Source organism: Lepidochelys olivacea (assembly GCF_965140295.1).
Source record: "Lepidochelys olivacea isolate rLepOli2 genome assembly, chromosome: 16".
NCBI classification, from domain to species: domain Eukaryota; kingdom Metazoa; phylum Chordata; order Testudines; family Cheloniidae; genus Lepidochelys; species Lepidochelys olivacea.
In genome coordinates, this window is record NC_140426.1 from 5,218,524 (window position 1) to 5,231,026 (window position 12,503).

Here is a 12,503-nt window from a genome sequence, read left to right on the forward strand (position 1 = left end):
GCATTCTGTGTCAAAAAAATAAAAATTCCATGCACACTATTTTAAAATTCTGCAAATTTTATTTGTCAAATAAATGTGGAGGCTCCAGCAAGGCACTGGGGAGCACAGGCCACTGGCTGCACAGAGGTAGGAGATCGCTGTGCAGGTGCACCCCGGGATACGGATTCAGCAGTGAGGCTGCACCCAACCCTGATACAGCGCAAGGACTGGGCCTGCCCCAGAAATACACCAGGGCCCTTCCCCTCCATGCCAGGTGCACCAGGTGTGGGCAGGCAGGCTCAGCAAGGCAGGATCCAAGTGTGGAAGGGCTTCGTTTGGGGGAATCCAGGTGTGAGTTGAGAGGGTTCTGTGTGGGGCAATCTGGGTGTGGGCAGCTCAGTGGGGGATCTGGGTGAAGGGGGGATCTGTAAGGGAAGAGGAAGCCCCATCCTCTCCAGCCCAGCCAGGACTAGCAGCTGAGCCTGGTGCAGGGTAGGAGCCATCAGCTGTGTCTTCCTCAGTCCCGCCCCCTGCCTCACAGTAACTTACCTCTCTGCTGGCTGCCCTGGGTACCAGAAACGTACTGCTGGGGAGGGTTACATGACTGCTCTTGTAGCTTTCCTTTGTTTCGCTGTCAGAAAGTCAGTTTTCTGCGGGGAAGCAAAGAAATCTGCGGGGGACATAAATTCTGCACATTCGCAGAGGCGCAGAATTCCGCCAGGAGTAATTGTTGCACATTTCTGCCTTCTGCCTAGCTTTAAAGCCTGAGCAATAAAACATGGCAGGTGATTAGCAGCAAACTTCAGGGCCTCAGCCTTTCCTTACGAGCCCAATAAACACCATGTGTGTGCCACTTACTACATGGATTTGTCTCCTTTCCATGCTATGTCAGATCCTTCAGGAGTCTCAGCATGTTACTCTGCTGGCTGTCCCTACCCCACAGTCTATAGAAGGCCTTACGGGAAAATCTGATTGGCCCACCTTAGCACGTTCATTGTATATCTCCATTCTGTGGAGCTGTGTCAGACCGATTTGCTCTTTGTTGACTGGACATGTGGGAAGCTGAATGACTCATGGATATTGGGGTTTCATTTTAAAATGTCAATATCTGTTTGTAACTGCCTGGAGTCAAACCCCCCCTGAAACCAGCACTGGGGATTCTAGATGAAGAGACACCTCGTCCCTGGTGTAACTTTGCTGCATTCAGTCGTACCCCAGGGATGAACTTGTGACTTTAGTTTGTATGTGTATCTTCCAGCACCTGACACTAAATCAATCCATTTCCTAATAAATCCTCTCTTTCATTTCCTAGGACAGAGGCAGCGGAGGGAATCCTGGAGCCGCAGGAGTCCGAGAAGTTAAACTTTAATCAGAAATGTGTTCAGAGTCCATTATTGCACCAGCTGTGGGCCTCTGCTGTTCTCAGCTGTGCCACAGGTCAGTGTCTCGCTCACAGCCGTGCATTCCTCTGGGAACTCCTGGCAAGTTGATTCATTCTGTGCCTAAGCAAACATCCTGGCTGCCTGACATTACTGATCCCCAGGTTTGTGTGCGTGGCAGCAAGTGGGTGTTGAGAGTCAATCTGTAACTTCAAAGCATGCTTCAGATTCACTGTATGCACAAGTGCACTTTACGCCAGAGAGATGTTTCTTAGTGGGAGTTCCTCCCCCGCCGGTCATGATTCTCTCAGCAGCAGCGATCACTAAAGAGAACAGAGCTGATCCTTGTTTGCTTCAGCAGGGAGAAGCTAAAGAGAAATGACCTGAAGTACAAACGTGAAGCCAGCTCCTTCGAGCAACACTGGCCCAGAGTGGAGGCCCCAGGCCTAGCTTTAAAAGACCTTATGTTACTAGCAGTGTTGCCAAATCTCACCACTTCATTGCAAGGCTTGTGGATAGCAGCTATTTTACTTACAAACCCAGCTCCTGGAAACTATTGATTATGTGAAAAATAAATGGTTGCAGAGAGAAGCTTAAAAATGTGACCAGAATGCTCCTTAAAAACTCAGAAAGCAAAGGCAATACAAAGAGCCTGCATTAGATTATGTTTAGGAATCATGTTGTTTTTTTTAAGCTAATCTCCTGATTTGGAGGCTGAGCTCATGATTTCTGAACATTTGGGGTTGGTGAGGCTGTAGCAGAAATGAGTGCATGGACTCAAGAACATATCTCCCTGAGCCTGAGCACGGTTTTGGAGAGATTTGAATGCATCCCGCCAGGATTTGCAGCCCAGATATTGCAGCCTTGGGGTAGTGGGTGAGAAGCAGAGAGGGAAACTGACTAAAAGCCTTGCGGGGCTGGGTACACTGAAGTGCAGAAAGGCAACAAACCTCAGAAACAAAACAAACCGGCCCGGCCCGCCAGGGGCTTTTCCTGCACAAGCAACAGAACAAATTTGGGAACCGCTGATGTAGAGAAACTGGAGAGGATCCAGATGCGAGCCACAAAGATGACAGAGGGATGGAACGCAAGCCATACGAGCAAAGGCTGAAGGAGCTGGGTAGGTTTAGTTTGGAGAAGAGGAGATTAAGGGGGGACATGATAGCAGTCTTCAAATACTTGAAAGGCTGCCATAAAAAAGATGGAGAAAAGTTGTTTTCTCTTGCCACAGAGGGCAGGACAAGAGGCACTGGGTTCAGACTACACAGCAGATGTAGACGAAATCTCAGGGAAAATATCCTAACTGTAAGAACAGTTGGACAATGGCACAGATGCCTTGGGAGGTTGTGGAAGCTCCTTCACTGGAAGTTTTCAAAAGGAGGCCGGATAGCCATCTGCCTCGACTTGGATGGCTTAGTCACAATAAATTCTGCATCTGGGCAGGGGGTTAGACTAGATCAGTGGTTCTCAACCAGGGTCCGGGGTCCCTAGGGGGCTGCGAGCAGGTTTCAGGGGGTCCACCAAGTAGAGCCAGTGTTAGACTCTCTGGGTCCTAGAATAGGAAGCCAAAGTACCACCACATGGGGCTGAAGCCCAGGGCCCTGAGTTCCGCTACCCGGAGCTGAAGCCAGTGCCTGAGCAACTTAGCTTTGCAGGGCCCCCTGTGGTGTGGGGCCTCGGGCAGTTGGCCTGCTTGCTACCCCTTAACGCTTGCCCTGGATTTTATATGCAGAAAACCAGTCAGTGTGCCACAGCTGCCATGTGGAGTTTTTATAGCCTGCTTGGGGGAGCTCAGAAAGAAGAAGGTTGAGGACCCCGGACTAGCTGACCCTTATAGTCCCTTCTCAGCCTGTAGTTCTATGATTCTATGTAGCGCAGATAGACTAAAGAGGCCTCCCAAAGCATAGCTCACAGATTCAGAGATTTTAAGGTTTGGGGGACCGTTAAATCATCTGATTTGATCTCCTGCACAACACAGGCCCTAGGATTTCATCATGACGAAGGGCTGCTCAGCATGGGGAAGTTTACCAGCACAATCATACCAGTATAATTTCAGCTGTAGTTTTACTGGTATAACTCCCTGGTATAATTCTGGAATAAGAGCGTCCACACAGGGAGTTACGTTATACCAGTATAAATAAATCCCCCTCCGCAGACAAGCTCTAAAGGAGAGGCCCCAGCATGCAATGCTGTGCTTGGATCCAGATGTGCCTGCTGGGAAGGGTAGTCTCTGGGAGCTGCCCCTCTGTATTAAAGATGAGAGAGCCTGCATTCTGCTCCACTTTGTGAAATGCAGTGCCAAACTACGTAAGAGGGTGTTAGTGATAAATTGTTCTCCTTATCCACTGAGGACAGGACAAGAAGCAATGGGAGCAAGGGATGTTTAGGTTGGACATTAGGAAAAACTTCCTAACTTCTCAGGGTGGCTAAGCAGTGGAACAAATGGTCTAGGGAGGTTGTAAAATCTCTGTTATTCAAGGTGTTTAAGAATATGTTAGACAAACACCAGTCAGGAATGGACTAGTTATTATGTAGTCCTGCCTTTAGTGTAGGAGACTGGATTACATGATCTCTTGAGGTCCCTTCCAGTCCTATGATTCTAGTTTATCTGCTGCTAATTCACCCACCATTCCTGAGGGGGCTTGGAGACTACTCCTAGATTCATCCATCAATTCCAAGGCTAGAAGGGACTATCTAGTCTGACCTCCTCCATCACATAGGCCATAGAACTTCCCCAAAATAATCCATACAGAAGATTTTTTAGGAGATAATCCAGTCTTGATTTATAAACGGTCAGTGTTGGAGAACCCACCTTTGGTAAATTGACCTTGGTAAATTGTTCCAGTGGGTAATTACCCCCTGTTAAAAATATACAGCTTAATTTTCCAATTTGTCTAGCTTCAACTTCCAGCCATTGGCTCCTGTTAGACCTATGTCTGCTAGACTGAAGAGCTGTTCCCCACATAGGTACTTATTGACTGTGATCAAGTCACCTCTTAATAGACTAAGCTTAATAGACTGAGATCCTTGAGGCTATCACTTTAAGGCAGGTTTTCTAACATAGAATCATAGAATATCAGGACTGGAAGGGACCTCAGGAGGTCATCTAGTCCAACCCCCTGCTCAAAGCAGGACCAATCCCCAACTAAATCATCCCAGCCAGGGCCTTGTCAAGCCTGACCTTAAAAACTTCAAAGGAAGGAGATTCCACCACCTCCCTAGGTAACGCATTCCAGTGTTCCACCATCCTCCTACTGAAAAAGTTTTTCCTAATATCCAACCTAAACCTCCCCCACTGCAACTTGAGACCATTACTCCTTGTTCTGTCATCTGCTACCCCTGAGAACAGTCTAGAGCCATCCTCTTTGGAACCCCCTTTCAGGTAGTTGAAAGCAGCTATCAAATTCCCCCTCCCTCTTCTCTTCCACAGACTAAACAATCCCAGTTCTCTCAGCCTCTCCTCATAAGTCATGTGTTCCAGTCTCCTAACCCTTTCTGTTCCTGCCCCCTCTGAAACCAAGGCAGCTGGCTCAGGTCATTAGACTGCCATGCTCTGGGTACCAGACACTGGTTTGTTTCCCAGGTCTTACAAAAGTGATCCTTCCAGGTGCAGAACATCAGTGCAGCTGAGGGTGCTCAGCACCTGGCAGGATTAGGCCCAAGGTGAGGTGAGCATGCTATTCCCCCTCCAGCCCCAGGCCCAGCCCCAGCCCAGCCCAGCCCTGCATGTCTACCTGGGAGGAGGTGACTCACCTGCTCTCGGCCTTGTCTTTATGATGATGTCTTAAGACACAAAGCAGTGAAATGGGGAAGGGCAAGGAGAGGCCCCAGCAGATAGAGTTGTCCGGCATGGAGGGAGCAGGACCAGGTGACTGAGCAGAGGAAGCTGCAGCCCCAGCTCTGTACTAGAGAATTTGAAAAGCAAATTGGCAGGGAATTGGGCAGTCGCACAAACATCAGCACCCGCCAGATCTGCTGAACCAAGTATCCCAGCTCAGCCCAGTCCAGCGCTGCGTGTCTTCCTGGGAGGAGGTGACTCACTGGATCCCAGTGCAGATCAGATGAGGATGGGCTGCATGGAGAGAACATCCTGCACTGACGCTGGGGGGAGGGATATGGCACCGTATACCCTAGGCAGGGCAGGATCATCAGCAAGGGCATTGGAGCCTTCCCAAAACAGGAAAGGCCGGGGGCCCCTGCCCCCCCGAGGCCTCTCCCCCCCAAGGGCCCGCCCTGCCCCCCCGAGGCCTCTCCCCCCCAAGGGCCCGCCCTGCCCCCCCGAGGCCTCTCCCGCCCAAGGGCCCGCCCTGCCCCCCCTCGTCCCCTGGAGACTCCGCCCCCGGCCAAGCCAGAAGCAGAACCTGTCCCTCCCCATCCCAACCTGGGTGGGGTGGGGCCGAAAGCAGCCCCGTGCCCATGTCTCTGCCCCCCAGGCCTCCCACCATAGCACAGGGGGAGGGACCCAGGCTCACCACAGCTCCCTGCGTGGCTCTCCCCAACCTGGCTCTAGGCAGGGCCTAGGGTTGCCAGGTGTCTGTTTTTTTACCAGAATGCCCGGTTGAAAAGGGATCCTGGCGGCTCTGGTCAGCATCGCTGACTGGGCTGTTAAAAGTGTGATTGGCGGGGCTGGCAGGCTCCTCACCCGGCTCCCTGTAAGTGGCGACATATCCTTCAGCTCCTAGGCCGCGACTCTGCCTAGGAGCGGGAGGAACATGTCACTGCTTCCGGGGACCCCTCCGAGGTAAATGCTGCCTGGAGCCTGCACCCCAACCCCAACCGCCTGCCCCAGCCCTGATCCCCCTCCTGCACCCAAACTCCCACCCGGAGCTCGCACCCCTGCCCCAGCCCTGATCCCCCTCCTGCACTCAAACTCCCACCCGGAGCTCGCGCCCCTGCCCCAACCCTGATCCCCCTCCTGCACCCAAACTCCCACCCGGAGCTCGCGCCCCTGCCCCAGCCCTGATCCCCCTCCTGCACCCAAACTCCCACCCGGAGCTCGCGCCCCTGCCCCAGCCCTGATCCCCCTCCTGCACCCAAACTCCCTCACAGAGCATGCACTCCGCATCCCTTCCCACACCCCAACCTCCTGCCCCAGGCCTGAGCCCCCTCCTGCACCCCAAACCCCTCTTTCCCAGCCCCACCCTAGAGCCTGCACCTTGAGCTGGAGCCCTCACCCTCTCCTGCACCCCAACCCCCTGAATCATAGAATCATAGAATCATAGAATATCAGGGTTGGAAGGGACCCCAGAAGGTCATCTAGTCCAACCCCCTGCTCAAAGCAGGACCAATCCCCAACTAAATCATCCCAGCCAGGGCTTTGTCAAGCCTGACCTTAAAAACCTCTAAGGAAGGAGATTCTACCACCTCCCCAGGTAACGCATTCCAGTGTTTCACCACCCTCTTAGTGAAAAAGTTTTTCCTAATATCCAACCTAAACCTCCCCCACTACAACTTGAGACCATTACTCCTCGTTCTGTCATCTGCTACCACTGAGAACAGTCTAGAGCCATCCTCTTTGGAACCCCCTTTCAGGTAGTTGAAAGCAGCTATCAAATCCCCCCTCATTCTTCTCTTCTGCAGGCTAAACAATCCCAGCTCCCTCAGCCTCTCCTCATAACTCATGTGTTCCAGTCCCCTAATCATTTTTGTTGCCCTTCGCTGGACTCTCTCCAATTTATCCACATCCTTCTTGAAGTGTGGGGCCCAAAACTGGACACAGTACTCCAGATGAGGCCTCACCAATGTCGAATAGAGGGGAACGATCACGTCCCTCGATCTGCTCGCTATGCCCCTACTTATACATCCCAAAATGCCATTGGCCTTCTTGGCAACAAGGGCACACTGCTGACTCATATCCAGCTTCTCGTCCACTGTCACCCCTAGGTCCTTTTCCGCAGAACTGCTGCCTAGCCATTCGGTCCCTAGTCTGTAGCTGTGCATTGGGTTCTTCCGTCCTAAGTGCAGGACCCTGCACTTATCCTTATTGAACCTCATCAGATTCCTTTTGGCCCAATCTTCCAATTGGTCTAGGTCCTTCTGTATCCTATCCCTCCCCTCCAGCGTATCTACCACTCCTCCCAGTTTAGTATCATCCGCAAATTTGCTGAGAGTGCAATCCACACCATCCTCCAGATCATTTATGAAGATATTGAATAAAACCGGCCCCAGGACCGACCCTTGGGGCACTCCACTTGATACCGGCTGCCAACTAGACATGGAGCCATTGATCACTACCCGTTGAGCCCGACAATCTAGCCAGCTTTCTACCCACCTTATAGTGCATTCATCCAGCCCATACTTCCTTAACTTGCTGACAAGAATACTATGGGAGACCGTGTCAAAAGCTTTGCTAAAGTCAAGAAACAATACATCCACTGCTTTCCCTTCATCCACAGAACCAGTAATCTCATCATAAAAGGCGATTAGATTAGTCAGGCATGACCTTCCCTTGGTGAATCCATGCTGGCTGTTCCTGATCACTTTCCTCTCATGCAAGTGCTTCAGGATTGATTCTTTGATTCCCTGTTCCAGCCCTGAGCCCCCTCCTGCACCTAAACTCCTTCCCGGAGCCCACACCCCCCTGCACCCCAACCCCTTGCCTCCTCCCACACCCTGAAGCCCTCATTTCTGGCCCCACCTTGGAGCCCATGCCCCCAGCCACAGCGCCCCACACGCCAACCCCCTGATCCAGCCTGGTGAAAAGGAGTGAATGAGTGAGGGTGGGGGAGAGTCAGCGACAGGGATGGAGGACAGAGTGAGTTGGGGCAGGGACTCGGAGAAGGGGTGGGGCAGGGCAGGGGGCAGGGCAAGGGTGCTCGGTTTTGTGCGATTAGAAATTCGGCAACCTTAGTGGGGCCTCAGAGCTGCAGCCCAGCCATAAGAGCCGTGCGGGCAGCTGTGAAAGCTGCAGCAGACAGTCCACCTGCCTGTGGTGCAGGGGGCCAGCCGAGAGCAGCCCCCGGCCTGTGTCTCCACCCCCCCGGATGCCTCAGCTAGGGCAGGGGAAGGGTCTGCGTGGCTCCCACAACTGCCCGGGCTCCCCAGCTGGGCTTCATGCTGGCCTGGCCGGGGAGTGGGGCCTTGGGCAGAAGAGGAGGGGAAGGAGGGGGTGGGGTCTGCCCCAGCAAAAAGTGGACTGGCCAGGCCCATCCACTTTCAAAAAGTGGGGGGCTATGGCTGGGGGGCTATGGCCTGAGTTCCCTGTAAGCTGCGTGGCCGCACAGTAGCCTATTAAGCGCTGTGCAGGCGTTCAGGGAACCCGCCCAGGCAGGACCTGCTGCGGCCACGGGAAGGGCGCCCCTATCCCACGGCCCCAGCCTGGGAGCTGCTGCAGCAGGGAGAGGCACCTCTCCCCCCCAGCCCAGGTGCTGCTGCAGGGAGAGAGGGCTGGGGGGAGTCCTCTCTCCCCACTGTAGCCCCAGGGCAGCCTGCACCCCAACCCCCTCATCCCCGGCCCCACCCCAGAGCCCACACCCCCAGCTGGAGCCCTCACCCTCCCACCCCAACCCTCTGACCCAGCCCTGAGCCCCTCATATCTGGCCCCACCCCAGAGCCTGCACCCCCAGCTGGAGCCCTCACACCCCTGCACCTCAACTCTCTGCCCCCGTGGCAGGGATGGAAAACTGGCTATGGCCCCAGTAGCCCCCCTGCTTCCGGCGCCACTGATCATCAGCCGTGGTGAGAGGTAGAGAGATCCCAGGCAGAAGGGACCCAGGATCCTCTGCTCTGTGATGCTGGCTCCCTCTCAGAGCACGGGTCTAAACCACAAGCCTGTTGACTGCAATTCCTAGAGGTTTCATCCCCTCATAGCAGCCCTGCCTGGCCCACGGATTCTCGACCGCTAGCTCCAAAAGGATCGCTGAAAGGGCTTGGCCATGAATTTTGTGCAGGAGGAATGTTCTGGTTTTGATTGGTAGCCATGGCTGGGCAAGGGAATGACAAACTGCAATGGGGTGAGTGCCCCATGCCAGTCCCGGATGGGCCACCTCGAGCACTAGGGTGGGGAGCGTGGCAGCACTTAGAAGCCCCAGGCATGGCCCATGCCCGGCTGGTGCTACTGCTCTGCGGACACTACCCCGAAAGCTGGTCCCTGCCCCACCGAGCCCCTTACCTCTTTGGGGAGGAGAGTCCAGTCTCTGGTGTCTCAGTGAAGCAGGGCAGCAGTGGGGGAGTTTACACCAGCAGGGGGTGGCTGGCTGGGCTATGGATGGGCTCCTGCGCACTGGGAGTGGGGCCAAAATCCTCTCCGTGTCCCTCGTCTCCCAACCCATCAGAGCTGAGTACTTGTCTGGTTTGCTAATCTTCCCACCGCTGGGCCCAGATCAACCATTCAGCCCCCACTGCATTCTGAACAGTGAGCCAGGGCAGGGAACTGGGAGAGATGAGATGTGTCCTGTGCCTGCATCTGGATCTGCATCGAGCTGAAGCCAGTGCTTCCAGAGCTGGGTGGGAAAAGTGCATTCTCAGGGCCACGTGCAGCCCCTGCCTTCATCTTGGGGAGCCCAGTGGCCAGGGGCCTGGTCACAAGTGGGCCTGGGGGGAACCTTGGGTGTTGGATATGTTCTGCACCATATTATGCTTCTTGTTTGGAAGAGGAAGAAGCCTGCAGAGAGGCTGCCCTGGCACCAGCCCCAGCCAAGCCAGGAAGCCCACTCGAACAGCTGGATCTGGTGCATCAGGTTGGGCAGGGAATCAGATGGAAGCCAGGCAGTAGCTGTGGATGGGTGGTGGCCTGTGAATGCACCTGCCTCCTCCCTGCTTGGAAACAAGTTTGGCCAGAGCTGCCAGCCCTGTAGCCGTGCTGCCCTGGTACCCACTGGTACTACCCCTAGGGCCGAAGCAGAGGTCTCTCGTGCCTTGCCCTGCCCCCCCTCCATCCGCAAGAGCTTGAGGCTTCCTGCTCACCAGCCACCCTCAGCACAGAGCCACTCTAACCCCTGGGCCAGCGTCTCCCTCCCCTGCTGTGTCCCAGCAGCAGGGTGGGCGGGCACTGTGGAGGGGAGATGGCTTACGATGGATGGAATAGGGAGAGCCAGTCGGGACCGACTGCAGGCTACAGCTGGGAGAACCCCAGGAGCCAGTGCCCAATGGGACTAGCTGGGGTATATTTAACTTGCACAGGCAGAGTCCAGTCTGAGCTCAGCCCCTTCCCCAGTGTGCAGGGAGCACCCCTCTTGCCCCCAGGAGCTGGCCTGCAGGCCCTGGAAGATGGTGCTGCTGGGCGCCAGAGGAAGTCGCCGTGGCCCCTGCACAGAGCTACTGCCTAGGAAGGCCTATAAAAAGGGGAAACGTGGACATGAACCCAGCTCCCTCCCTGTCCCAGCGCTTTGCTGGGGAGACAGGCTGATCCTGGACGAGGTCCCGCTGCTCAGCCTGTACTGATTGTTTGGCTTTTCTTGCAGGTTTGGAAGAGGTTTGCGTAGATGAGAAAACTGTCAGCCCCCTGCTGGCCCTGTCCGAAGACAAGAAAACCTTAGCATTCAGCCCCAAGAAGGCAAAGACCTATCCAGACTGCCCGGAGCGCTTCGATCACTGGCCCAACGCCTTGGGCACTAAGGCCTTCCACAAAGGGACCCATGCCTGGAGGATCAGCGTAGGCAAAAGCTGCGCGTACAAACTGGGCATTTCTTATGGCTCCTTGGAGCGCAAAGGGCCTGGCAGCGCAGCCCGGCTGGGCTACAACCCCTTCTCCTGGGTGTTCTCGCGCTATGACAAGGAGTTCTGCTTCTCGCACAATGGCCATCATCAGGCGGTGGAGCTAGTCAAGTGCCCCATACAGGTGGGCGTGCTGGTCGACTTGGATGGCGGGGAAGTGCTGTTCTATGACCCTAGTGCCTGTGTCATCCTCCACTCGCACCGTGAAGCCTTTACTGCACCCATCTACCCCGTGTTTGCTGTGGCTGACCAGAGCATCTCCCTCGTTCAGTGAATGAGGCCTGGCTCAGGGGCAGCAGCTCACCCACCCAGCTCTGTGGGGGACAGGGGGAGCTTTCTGCAGAGACGCACAACTCGGCATGCCGCCTGCTGGATCTTCAGTCACTCCAAGCAGGCAGAATGGGGCTGGCAGCCTGAATGCACTGATACCTTGTGTCCGGGGTCCCAGGGGGGCCACACTGAGATTGCTCAATCAGGGCAAACTGCAACGAATGGGGCAGACGATACCCCAAACTGGAGGTTATTTCTAATAATTAGATTCACCTATCCATGAACAAAACAGCTTCTATAATATCTTCCTGGTTACCCAGAAGCCACAAACACATCCAGCCTTGGGCTCCCACCCAGACAGCCCAGTCAAAGATGAGGATTACTGAAAATCATATTCATCATAAAAATAAGTTCTACCAAGCCCAAATGATTGGACACATTACCTGTCAGGTCAATGAATATTTCAAATCTTACCCAAATACATGCTTACAGCCAATTCTTATTAACTAAACTAAGATTTATTAAAAAAGAAAAGAGAGTATTGTATTATACATACAGATATAAATAAAATTCTTAGTTTCATAGTAGAGATGGTAAGCTTTAGAGTTGCAAAGAGTTCTTTCAGAATTATTTCCATAGGTTATAATTAAGGCTATGATTTAGTCATGGGTATTTTTTAATAAAAGTCACGGACAGGTCACGGGCAATAACCTGTGTTACTGTGACCTGTCCGTGACTTTTACTAAAAATACTCCTAACTAAATCTTAGGTGCTTAGGGGTGGCGCGCTCCAGCAGACATTGCTGCTCATGGGTGTGGGGGGGGCCGCCCAGGCGTCAGCCGCACCAGCCACTGCAGCTGCAGAATTCATGGAGGTTCCAGAAAATCACGGAATCCGTGACTCCCGTGACCTCCGTGAAAGACTCGCAGCCTGAGTTATCATACAATGTCCAATGTCAGGGTGAGCCAAACTGGAGCTGGAGACCTTAGTCCTGTGACTCAGACTTCCCCTGATGAAGCTTAAGTGGAGCTGAGATACGGGATCAGGGCCTAGAGTTCTTTTTATAGATCCCTGGCAGCCTTTTGTCAGCAGGTGTTCCTTGGGTGAACAATAGTGGCTTCGAAGTAAAACCTCCTATTTCCTAAGCACCACCGGTGATTAGTTGCATGGATTAAGATAAGGCAACTGCCCATCTCCTGCCATTTGCAGGTAGTTCACTAT

At 53.9% G+C, this 12,503-nt stretch overlaps 1 protein-coding gene across 1 annotated transcript in view; it reads left to right on the plus strand.

Annotated features, from left to right (window-relative positions):
- BSPRY (B-box and SPRY domain containing) overlaps positions 1-11,815 on the plus strand; it is a 31,427-nt gene extending 19,612 nt beyond the window's left edge. Inside the window, exons 5-6 of the mRNA XM_084649836.1 lie at positions 1,292-1,416; positions 10,760-11,815. Of these exons, the coding sequence (XP_084505962.1) occupies positions 1,292-1,416; positions 10,760-11,286 (652 nt within the window). The 3' untranslated portion in view covers positions 11,287-11,815. The remainder of the gene's footprint in view (positions 1-1,291; positions 1,417-10,759) is intronic.
- Positions 11,816-12,503: the final 688 nt, after the last annotated feature.